The sequence below is a fragment of the Mustelus asterias genome, unplaced genomic scaffold (assembly GCF_964213995.1).
Source record: "Mustelus asterias unplaced genomic scaffold, sMusAst1.hap1.1 HAP1_SCAFFOLD_288, whole genome shotgun sequence".
NCBI lineage: Eukaryota > Metazoa > Chordata > Chondrichthyes > Carcharhiniformes > Triakidae > Mustelus > Mustelus asterias.
In genome coordinates this window covers 491,300-503,946 of record NW_027590253.1, presented here as the reverse complement: position 1 = coordinate 503,946, position 12,647 = coordinate 491,300, and the positions used below count along the sequence as shown (strand labels likewise).

General features: G+C 46.1%; 1 protein-coding gene across 1 annotated transcript; it reads right to left on the bottom strand.

Annotated features, from left to right (window-relative positions):
• Positions 1-10,141: 10,141 nt before the first annotated feature.
• LOC144486090 (uncharacterized) lies at positions 10,142-12,441 on the bottom strand. Its single transcript, XM_078204200.1, has 3 exons — positions 12,430-12,441; positions 11,042-11,769; positions 10,142-10,795 (listed from the first exon to the last, which is right to left on the bottom strand). Exons 1-3 carry the CDS (start codon positions 12,439-12,441, stop codon positions 10,465-10,467), a joined length of 1,071 nt encoding a protein of 356 aa, XP_078060326.1. The 3' UTR covers positions 10,142-10,464.
• Positions 12,442-12,647: the final 206 nt, after the last annotated feature.

Genomic DNA, 12,647 nt, shown 5'->3' with positions numbered 1-12,647 from the left:
TAAACAAAAAGAAATCCACCATATTGGCCGTTCGCTTTGCGTGTTGGCCAGTATAGTGTGCTCCAGGCAGGGGGCGGGCAGAGGATAAGGAGTTCAAGGCAGGCTTAATGCGCGCCTTGCGGTGAGCTTTTGGAAATGTGGCCGCTGGGAGGAACGCCTTGGTCGGCGTGAAGTTTCTGTTTCAAGTGCTTGGGTTCGTGACTTGTGCAAGAACTTTTTGTTTCGGCTGGGGCTTGTTGAATGCTGCTCTCGCTGGGATTCCTGTGCCTTGAAAGGCGTGGCCCGGGTGGATGCAGTCTCGGAGGGCCCAAGCCAGGGAGGAGCCATTTGGGAACTATGGTTTCAGAAGGTTCAGCCGCGGAGGGTGTGACCCCAGACGGTGCAGCCCCAGTGGGTGTGATTTTGGAAGTTCTGGCCCGGAGTGGTGAACTTTGGAGGACTGTAGTTGAGCGTTGTCGACTTCGGACGGTGGAATGTTGATGGGCGAAGCTCTGGAAGGCGGTGCCTCCGAAATGTTTCACAATTGTATGGTTGTTCATGGATTGTTTGTTATTGTAATATGTGGTTTTCCTGTTATGGTAGTTGGTGGTTTGTTCCGGCCCCCGTCTATTTTCTTGCGTTATTTGTGGCCTGGGGGGCATCCCCCCCTGGATAAAGTCACCCCCGGGGGGTGTGACATCCACTTGGGAAAAGTTCTGGGTGGTGAAGCCCCGGACATAGTAACACCAGAGGGATTTTTATTCTCCGGGAGAAAAATTGGGAAGGCAGGCCCGAACTGAGTACCCTGGAGAGACTCTCCCACCGCCCCGGCTGAAACTCCCGAAGGGATTCCGGATTGAGTAGGTTCGGGGTGGTTTCCCCATTTCCCCCCTCCGGCTGAACATCCGTAAGGTGTAACCCCCGGATATGAGTACCACTGGAGGGTTGCATCCCCCGGCAGGTGGACAAACCCAGGGGACGGTGCCCTTATGCTTCAGTGTTTATTTTTTGTTGTGTACAGTTGTAGTGTTGTGTTAATGTTTGTAGATTTGTAGATTATGATTTGTAAATGGAGGTGTATTTTGAGGGCAATGCCCTGGAAAACTGTAATTGATGATGAACCCTTCCGAAATGGAAGGTAGTAATTGATAAATGGATGGTGTTAGCCATCGGTAATGTATTTTTCAGATTTGTTCTTTGTTCATTTGTAATTGTTTTGTAATATCGTGTTTGTACTAACCAACGGAAAATCTTTGCATTGTTTGTGGCCTGGGGGGTATCCCCCACCCCCCTCCCTCCTGGATAGAGTGACCCCCGGGGGGTGTGACATCCAGTTGTGGAAAGTGTCCGGGGCACCCAGAGGGGTAACACCGGGGGGGGTTTTGTTCTCCGGGAGAAAAATTGGGAAGGCAGGCCGAATTGAGTATCCCGGAGAGCTTTTCCCACCGCCCCAGCCGAAAATCCGGAAGGCAGTCCGGATTGAGTAGGTTCGGGGTGGTTTTCCTGTCCCCCCGCCTCCAGTCGAACATCCGTCAGGTGGAACCCCCGGACCTGAGTACCTCTGGAGGGTTGCATCCCCCGGCAGGGGAAAAACCCGGGAGGCGGTGCCCTGGAGGGCGGCGGATATGCTGCAATGTTTATTCTTGTTGTGTTGTACTAATGTTTGTCACTTTGTAGATTATGATTTGTAATTGGAGGTGTATTGAGAGGGCAATGCCCTGGAAAACTATGACCGTTAGTGAACCCTTCCGAAATAGAAGATAGTAACTGATAAATGGATGGCGTTAGCCATTGGTAATGTATTTTTTGTGTATTTGTAATTGCTTTGTATTAACGTATTTGTGATAAATAAAAAGAAACCAACATCTGTGAGTAAAACACTTTCTTTTCTCCCCCTTTCCATTTCTTTTCTCATTCTGGGGGAAATTGGGGACTTGCAGCAACTGAAGGGAAAGGAAGTGAATCCAGGGAGGCTGCAGACTCTGGAAAGGTTGCCCCAAGTCTCTCTCTCTTAAAGACATTGACATCCTTTGCTCCCTCAGCTTGACACATTTATTTATCTGGCTAAAAGGATGGTCTCTTTCCTGATGTTCACAATTAAAGGCTGGTTTCCACCGGAGATGGCTGACATTTAAGGGAACAAACTAATAGAGGACAGAGATATGTCTAGTTTTGTTCTATTGTACAGATTAGATTTTATTTATGGTCCTGTAATAAAGTACATTTATTTGGAGAGAAAGCGAAGATGAGATGGGATTTTTTCACTCAAGGATCTGGTGAAGCTTTGGAATTCTTTACCTCAGAGGACTGTAAAGCTCAGTCATCAAGAATTTTCAAGTAAGGGTTTGATAGGTTTCTAGATATTCAAGATCATAGAAACCCTACAGTACAGAAAGAGGCTATTCGGCCCATCGAATCTGCACCGACCACAATCCCACCCAGGCCCTACCCCCATATCTCTACATATTTACCCACTAATCCCTCTAACCTACGCATCTCAGGACACTAAGGGCAATTTTTAGCATAGCCAATCAACCTAACCTGCACGTCTTTGGACTGTGGGAGGAAACCGGAGCACCCAGAGGAAACCCACGCAGACACGAGGAGAATGTGCAAACTCCACACAGACAGTGACCCAAGCCGGGAATCGAACCCAAGTCCCTGGAGCTGTGAAGCAGCAGTGCTAACCACTGTGCTACCGTGCCGCCCATGATATCAAGGGATATCAAGGGATCCAGGGGATACTGTGGAGAAAATGGTGCTAAGGTACATCTGGGCGGCACGGTGGCTCAGTGGTTATCACGGCTGTCTCACAGCGTCACGGACCTGGCTTCCATTCCTGGCTTGGGTCACTGTCTGTGTGGAGTTTGCATGATCTCTGCGTGGGTTTCCTCCAGTGCTCTGGTTTCCTCCCACAATCCAAAGATGTGTGGATTGGGTTGATTGGCCATGATAAATTGACCCTTAGTGTTGGGGGATTCGAAGGGTAAATATGGGGGGTTACGGGGATTGGAACTGGTTGGGATTGTTGTTGGTGCAGGCTCGATGGGCCTAATGCCTTCCTCCTGCACTGTAGATTCTATGATTCTATGAATGGTTGAGCGGACTCAATGTGGCGAATAACTGATTGCAGCTGCTTTGAGTTATGATTTCTGTGCTGGACAGGAAGCAGTGAGCATGGATCTGTCAATCAACCTGAATCAACACCTTCAGGAAAATTGGGAGGGTGAATATTAGATACAGCAGAGTGAGAATGGAGGGAGAGTGTGTGGGATGGAGATTTACAGCTTTTGGGGAATGAGAGGAAAGAATGTTCCACAGAAACTAGAACTGTGTTCTGAATTTCTATCCTGTAGTGACAGTGATGGTTTTTATAAACTCCTTTTACAGGATATCAGAAGGTGAAGATTTACAGACAGAAATCTCAAACCAAATATCTGACAGACTCACTCAATTCATCTGGACCCGAATATCATCGGCCTTTGAATCTAGAAGGAGAAATGTTTCTCTGTTCTGTCTGCTACAGAAGATTTTAAACATCAGCATCACTGGAAAAGCACCGAGACACAGACACACTCAATTGAGAGTGTTCCAGTGCACTGAGGAAAAAGCTTTAACCAGATACACAGCCTGAAAATACATCGCAGCATTCACAGCGGGGAGAGACTGTACTTGTGTTCTGTGTGAGTTTTAACTGATTGTTTAACCTGGAGATTCACAAGGACACCCGCACCATGGAGAAACCGTGGAAATGTGGGGACTGTGGGAAGGGATTCAAAGCTCCATCTGATCTGGAAATTCATCGACGCAGTCACAATGGGGAGAGGCCGTTCACCTGTTCGGTGTGTGGGAAGGGATTCACTTTGTCATCCAGCCTGCGGAGACACCAGCGAGTTCACACTGGGGAGAGACCGTTCGCCTGCCCTCAGTGTGCGAAGAGATTCAGTCAGTTATCCAGCCTGCGGACACACCAGCGGGTTCACACTGGGGAGAGGCCATTCACCTGCTCTCAGTGTGGGAAGGGATTCACTCGGTCATCCAACCTGCGGACACACCAGCTTGTTCATACTGGGGAGAGACCGTTCACCTGCTCTCAGTGTGGAGAGGGATTCACTCAGTCATCCAACTTGCGGACACACCAGCGAGTTCACACTGGGGAGAAACCGTTCACCTGCTCTCAGTGTGGGGAGCGATTCACTCGATTATCCATCCTACGGACACACCAGCGAGTTCACACTGGGGAAAAACCGTTCGCCTGCTCTCAGTGTGGGAAGGGATTCAATGACTTATCCAACTTGCAGAAACACCTGCGAGTTCACACTGGGGAGAGGCCGTTCACCTGCCCTCAGTGTGGGAAGAGATTCACTGACTCATCCAGCCTGCAGATACACCAGCGAGTTCACACAGGGGAGAGGCCATTCATTTGCTCTCAATGTGGGAAGGGATTCAGTGTTTCATCCTCCCTGCTGAGACACCAACAAGTTCACGAATGATTCAAGGGGTTGGATTCTGCTGTTGTTGTTTCTGCTCTCAATTACATCCAGGACTGCATTTTGTTCATTCTCACAGTTGGTCAATGGGGAGGGTCGGAGGGTTTCTTTCTGCTGGACTGGCCGGTCTCACAACTGCCTCCAGTGGGCTGATGCTCTTTGAGTCTTGTTGCGAATACCCGGTTTTAAATTTCACACGGATCACAGAGTGACCGGGTGTGAGGAAGTTCAGAGATATTTAGTCAGCATTTCTGTTTGAAACCCCCCAATGCCCATCCAATTCCCTTTGTAATTGTTTATTGTCTCCACTTCCTCCACCCTCGTAGGCAGCGAGTTCCAGGTCATTACCATTCGCTGCATCAAAATATTCTTCCTCACATCACCCCCCTGCATCTCTGACCCAAAACCATAAATCTGTGTCCCCCTCGTCCTTGTCCCGTCAGCGAATGGGAACAGCTTTTCTTTGTCCACCTTATCTAAACCTGTCAGAATCTTGTCCACCTCTATCAAATCTCCCCTCAACCTCCTTTGCTCCAAGACGAACAACCCCAGCCTGACATTGACAATAAAGAACAAACTAACAGAATATGTTACTGCCTGAAATCAAATGGGAATGTTTAATTTCTGTTTTAAAGATATTGTGAATATATTGTCCTGGACAATAAAGGAATTGGAATAACTCACCTTGGGTGTGGTTGAATGAAATGTATCAATCTGATATCCACCTACAGTCCAGTGAAAGTCTGGAATGTGTAGCTGGAAATCCCTCCCTAACAGCACTGTGGGTGTACCTACACCCCAGGCATTGTAGCAGTTCAGGAAGGCAGTGTTGGGGTTGATCACGGCCGGGGCAGCTACATACAGCCACATATTCTGTTATAATTGAAGGACTGCAGATTATAGGACTGGACTATTTTGACCACATTCCTGTGATTGCTCAGTTTCTGCAATCACGGACCATTAAAGCTGCTTAGCAGGGCCCCAACAGAGGACCTGGTGAGAATATTTACTCAGAATGAGTTCGAGTTAAATTTATTGAAGGACCATCTGGTGTTCAGCAGCTGAGAGACCCGAATCTGTGAACAGGGGGTCTGACCAATCGGCAAACAATGGTTGGTAGTTGGTCAAGAAATTAAGAAGTGTTCTCAGGCATGTTTAAATTAATTTATCCTAAATTTGTGATAAGAACTGTGAGGGATTTGTGACCCAATAGTCGGTGAAGTGACGGTATACTCCAAGTAGCACTGGACTGAAAAGCGGACCTCTGAGAGTAGATTCTAATGGTTATAATCTTACCCAAGCATGGCCAGTGAAAAATCAGAGCTCGAGTGGGGACCGGACAGGTTCTTACCTGCCATTTGGAAACTAAGAAAAAGAAACTTGTTGATAAAATGATTTGAGAATAGAGCCAACGTTTTGTGTCTGGACGACACTTCATAACTTCGAAACATTGGCTCTGTTCTCTCTCCGCAGATGCTGTCAGACCTGTTGAGATGTTCCAGCATTTTCGATTTTTGTTTCAAATTCCAGCATCCACAGTATTTAACTTTTAGGATAAAATGTTTACGCAAAACAGAGGGAGTGGTGGCAAAAAGAGAAACAGGGTAAGGATGATAAAGTCTGGGTTCTGATTCTCTGAGCCCATGTAGAATTTTTTTAAAAGAGTGAACTAGTTTATAAAGAACGGAAGTTACCCATCCCTAACAAAAACTGATCAAATTAAAATAATTACGTTGAGGAATATAACAAAAAAACTTAATAGATGAAGTTTAAAATCAAGTTTGTTTTATTGTTAGAGAAGTTTTTTAAACTTGTGTAAAGTGATGTAATTGTGTGCCAAGTTTTTGCTGCTCACTCCCCCCCCCTTTAGGTTCTGTAGGAAAGTTAACCTTTTCAGCAGACAGTTCATTTGTTTTTAAATCGCCTGAAAATTCATATTTATTTTAGTTTATAATTGAAGATTTATGGGAATTTGCTAAGGTGGGCGTTTGACATTTTTAAAGAATAAAGAAGGGGTCTTGAGAAGCCAATTTGGTAGAGAGAGATGGAGGGAGAGATGTTTACAGAGAGGTGTTGAGAGCTGTTGGTTTTACAAGTTACCCCCGTTTGCAGAGCCGTCGCTTCATGCCCTGGTCTGAGAAGGAGAGAAGTTTGTTCAATTGTTAAAGTGAAGCTTTCTCCATTAAGTGTTAATCGATACTTTGCTTTTTATCTTTCTGACTTGTCACATTTTTAATGGTTAATAAACTTTCTGAATTCACCATTTAAAGTGTTTTTTCTTGCCAGATGGTTAAGTCACTAGAACCTGGTGTGAATTACAATTAGGGAGATTATTGTAAACAAGAGAACCTCCATAAATTGATGACAGGAAGGCTATGGCAGGTGAGAACCTAGAAACTATCATTATCATGAAAGAGGTAGTGTTGGGCAAGTTAATGGTGCTAAAGGTAGACAAGTCTCCTGGTCCTGATGGAATGCATCCCAGGGTACTAAAAGAAATGGCGGGGGAAATAACAAATGCACTAGTGGTAATTTACCAAAATTCGCTGGACTCTGGGGTGGTTCCCGCAGATTGGAAAACAGCAAATGTGACATCACTGTTTAAAAAAGGAGGTAGACAAAAGGCGGGTAACTATAGGCCGGTTAGCTTAACTTCTGTAGGAGGGAAAATGCTTGAATCTATCATCAAGGAAGAAATAGCGAGACATCTGGATATAAATTGTCCCATTGGTAAGACGCAGCATGGGTTCATGAAGGGCAGGTCATGTTTGACTAATTTGGTGGAATTCTTTGAGAACATTACATGTGCAGTTGACAATGGGGAACCTGTGGATGTGGTGTATCTGGATTTCCAGAAGGCATTTGACAAGGTGCCGCACCAAAAACTGCTACATAAGATAAAGGTGCACGGTGTTACGGGTAATATATTAGCATGGATAGAGGATTGGTTAACTAACAGAAAGCAAAGAGTGGGGGTAAATGGGTGTTTTTCTGGTTGGCGATCAGTGACTAGTGGTGTGCCTCAGGGATCAGTGTTGGGACCGCAATTGTTTATGTTTTACATGGATGATTTGGAGTTGGGGACCAAGTGTAGTGCGTCAAAGTTCGCAGATGACACTAAGATGGGTGGCAGAGCAAAGTGTGCAGAGGACGTTGAAAGTCTGCAAAGGGATATAGATAGTCTCAGTGAGTGGGCGAGGGTCTGGCAGATGGAGTACAATGTTGGTAAATGTGAGGTCATCCATTTTGATGGAAATAACAGCAAAATTGACTATTATTTAAATGGTAAAAAATTGCAGCATGCTGCTGTGCAGAGGGACCTGGGTGTCCTAGTGCAGGAATCTCAAGGAGTTGGTTTGCAGGTGCAGCAGGTAATTAAGAAGGCAAATGGAATTTTGTCCTTCATTGCGAGAGGGATGGAGTTTAAAAACAGTGAGGTTATGTTGCAGCTGTATAAGGTGCTGGTGAGGCCACACCTGGAGTACTGTGTACAGTTTTGGTCTCCTTACTTGAGAAAGGATATACTGGCTCAAGAGGGGGTGCAGAGGAGATTCACTAGGTTGATTCCAGAGTTGAGAGGGTTGGCTTATGAGGAGAGACTGAGTAAATTGGGGCTATACTCATTGGAATTCAGAAGAATGAGGGGAGATCTTATAGAAACATATAAGATTAAGGGAATAGATACGATACAAGCAGGGAAGTTGTTTCCACTGGCGGGTGAAACTAGAACTCGGGGGCATAGCCTCAAAATAAGGGGAAGCAGATTTAGGACTGAGTTGAGGAGGAACTTCTTCACACAAAGGGTTGTGAATCTGTGGAATTCCCTGCCCAGTGAAGCAGTTGGGGCTACCTCATTGAATGTTTTTAAGGCAAGGATAAATTATTGAACAGGAAAGGAATTAAGGGCTATGGTGAGAGGGCGTGTAAGTGGAGCTGAGTCCACAAAAAGATCAGCCATGAGGCTCGAGGGGCCAGATGGCCTACTCCTGCTCCTGGTTCTTATGTTCTTCCCACAATCCCCACATTTCCATGGCATCTCCCTGTGACTGCAATTATGTTCCAAAAGGCCAGATGATTGGTTGAAGCTTTCACCACACCTGACTAAACCTCTGACTAACCTGACTAAAACTGAGGATGAAGTATTGGTGTCTGTAAGGGCTAAAATAATACCCTTGGCTTCCTTGTAGATCTGTGGCACCAAGTTCAAGACTCCTTCATGAATCATCCTCTTGGCCTCTCGCCTGTCAACTGTCCATGAGAATCTTACATGTTTCAGAATGTTCACTGCTCATTCTTCCAAACCTAATGAGTATAGGTGCAACCCTTCCCCAAAAGACGAGTTGGATTCTGCGGCCTCACTTGCCCCGAGGTCAAAGGACCTTTGTGTGGTCCACCCCCTGGCCTGCTACGATTCCTGTGGTGGGTGGGATGGGAGAATTCTCCCCTACACCTTCACAACCTTTCCTCAAAAGTCAACACCTTCATCTTAGGAATGGGCCTGGTGAACTTTCTCTGAACTCATTCCAATGAAAACATGTCATTCCATAAGTAGGGAGACCAGAACCGTACACAGTATTCCAGCTGCTATCTCAGCAATGTCCTGTGTCGGTGCAGCAAGTTCCCTTTTTCAAACTCCACCCCCTTGCAGTAAAGTCCAACACTCCATTTGCCTTCTTCTTTACTTGCTGTACCTTCATCCTATTTTTTCACGATTCATGTACAAGGTCACCCAGATTCCTCTCTACGGCAGTATTCTTCAGTTTCTGTATATTTAAACAATTTTTTGCTTCTCTATTCTTCCTGCCAAAGTGGAAAAGCTCCCACTTTCCCGCACTATACTCCATCTGCCATTTTTCTGTCCATTCAGGTAACTTATCTGTGTCCCTTACAGATTTTTTGTAACACCCTCACAACTTGCTTTTCTACCTATCTTTGTATCATCAATTCTGGCTTCATCCAAGTCATTGATCAAGGTGGCTGTTTTTCTCTCTCTCAGTTGTGGGTGATATTTGTCTCTATTCTCCTGGAAACTGAATGAATCTTGTTCCAAACTGGGTTCAATATCAGACATTTCAGGGAGTCAGGAATCATTCGCCCCTGAACCTACACTGGTAAAACCCCAGGCAGTTCCTCAGTAAGGAGTTTTCTGGTTCCTCACCATATATTAGTCAGGATACTGAAACCCAGCTTTTTTACAGTCCACTCCTGGAGGTCCCACTCCCTGAGCCGACAACATTCAGCAGTGTCAGTGCTGAAGTTTCACAGTGGGAGTGATTCCCAGAGTAACTGTCAATCAGATCACCATTGATGTCCAGGTTTGTGTATTTTTAGTTATCCTGATGTCTAACACACACACATCAATAAAACAGGGAATTCCTGCAAACAAACTGCAGCTTCTTCTCTATCTGGAGATCCAATGTTTGTTGAATAATTGTCCCAGCGGTTAACAGGCTCCTGTGAACTCATCCAACTCGTATTTTAATACTGACTTTAACAAATATATTTTAAATAGGTTTATTTTAAATGAGTTAAAACCAGCCTTAAAATGGTAGATATAGTATAACAACCATAGTACTTTTCAGACTGGAAACTTTAACCTGCTGTTTCACTTTGATTTAGGAGCAGATCCCAGTTTTACACCAATCTCTGATTCATGTGTCCAGCATTCACCGTCATTCTAAAAGCAGAAGTTGCTGCAAAATCTCAGTACGTCTGACAGAATCTGTAAAGACAGGAACAGTTAATGTTTCCAGTTGAATGTGACTCTTCTTCAGTGTCAAAACATTAGCTCTGTTTCTCTCTCCAGAGATGCTGTCAGACCTGCTGAGTTTTTACAGCACTTCTTGTTTTTATTTACGAGTTCAGGACTCAGACAAGACAATCCACAATACAAATCTTACAACTGGGCCAGGGTTTATTAACATCAGCAGAAACAGACACCAATGAAAATGGTTGGGACCTCGATGTGATTAACAGCAAAATTCAGTCCTTGCAGTCACTCGTGAACATGATGGTGTTTCAGCAGGTGAGGTGACTGAGTGAATCCCTTCCCACACACGGAGCAGGTGAATGGCCTGTCCCCAGTGTGAATTCGCTGGTGCTTTACCAGGTTGGATGATTGACTGAATCCCTTGCCACAATCAGAGGAGGTGAATGGTCTCTCCCTGGTGTGAACTCGCTGGTGCCTCCGCAGGCTGGATGAATCAATAAATCCCTTCCCACAACTGGAGCAAGTGAATGGCCTCTCTCCAGTGTGACTTGGCTGGTGTTTTAGCAGGTTGAATGACTGAGTAAATCCCTTCCCACACTCGGAGCAGATAAATGGCCTCTCCCTATTATGAATTCTCTGGTGTTTCAGCAGGTCGGATGAATCAGTGAATCCCTTCCCACAATCAGAGCATCCTCCCCATTGACCAACTGTGAGAATGAACAAAATGCAGTCCTGGATGTAATTGAGAGCAGAAACAATAACAGCAGAATCCAACCCCTGGAATCATTCGTGAACTCGTTGGTGTCTCAGCAGGCTGGATAATCGAGTGAATCTCTTCTCACATTGAGAGCAGGTGAACGGCCTCTCCCCAGTGTGAACTTGCTGGTGTCTCAGCAGGCGGGATGAATCACAGAATCCCTTCCCACACTGAGAGCAGGTGAATGGCCTCTCCCCAGTATGAACTCGCTCGTGTGCCCGCAGGCTGGATGACCGAGTGAATCCCTCCCCACACTGAGAACACGTGAACGGCCTCTCCCCAGTATGAACTTGCTCGTGTGTCTGCAGGCTGGATGACCGAGTGAATCCCTCCCCACACTGAGAGCAGGTGAACGGCCTCTCCCCAGTGTGAACTCGCTGGTGCCTCCGCAGGTAGGATGAAGAAGTGAATCCCTCCCCACACTGAGAGCAGGTGAACGGCCTCTCTCCAGTGTGAATTCGCTGGTGCCTCTGCAGGTGGGATGAAGAAGTGAATCCCTCCCCACACTGAGAACACGTGAACGGCCTCTCCCCAGTGTGAACTCGCTGGTGCCTCCGCAGGTGGGATGAAGAAGTGAATCCCTCCCCACACTGAGAACACGTGAACGGCCTCTCCCCAGTGTGAGCTCGCAGGTGTCTCTGCAGGTTGAATGACTGAGTGAATCCCTTCCCACACTGAGAGCACGTGAATGGTCTCTCCCCAGTGTGAACTCGCTGGTGTGTCTGCAGGCTGGATGACTGAGTGAATCCCTTCCCACACTGAGAGCACGTGAATGGTCTCTCCCCAGTGTGGCTGCGCCGATGAGCTTCCAGCTCAGTTGGGTATCTGTATCTCTTCCCACAGTCCGCACATTTCCACGGTTTCTCCATAGTGCAGGTGTCCTTGCCTCTCTCTTGGGTGGACAATCAGTTGAAGCCTCGTCCACACACAGAACACGGGTACAGTCTCTCCCTGCTGTGAATGGTGTGATATTTATTCAGGCTGTGTAACTGGTTAAAGCTCTTTAGTCAGTGCACTGGAAGACTCTCACTCGAGTGTGGCAGTGTGTTGGTGCTTTTCCAGTCACACTGATGTTTGAAATCTTTTCAAATCAACAGACTGGACAACAATTTCTCCTTCTAGATTCAAAGGCCGATGATATTCAGCTCCCAAGGAATATGACTCTGTCAGGTCTGACGTGACGTTTGAGATTTCAGCCTGTGATTCCTCTTTCAATATCCTGTAAAATGAGTTTACAAAAGTCATCAGTGTCAGTACAGGATAGAAATTCAGAACAGACAATTCTAGTTTCTATGGAACATTCTTTCCTATTTCAGTCCCAAAAAGCTGTGAATCTCCATCCCACACACTCTCCCTCCATTCTCACTCTGCTGTATCTAATATTCACCCTCCCAATTCTCCTGAAGGTGCTGATTGAGGCTGATTGACAGATCCATGCTCACTGCTTCCTGTCCTGGACACAGAGACCATAACAACTAGGAGTTGCAGTCGGCCATTTGGCTCATCGAGCCTTTTAAACTATTCAATGAGATAATTTGTTCATCTACCTCAGCATCATTCTCCCCACACTGAACCCATATCCCTTGATATCTTCAATATCTAGAAACCAATCAATCTCTCTCTTGAAACTAGTTGATGGCTGAGGCTTCACTGTCCTCAGGGGTTGAAATTCCAAAGCTTTACCACATCCTTGAGTGAAGAAATCCCCCCA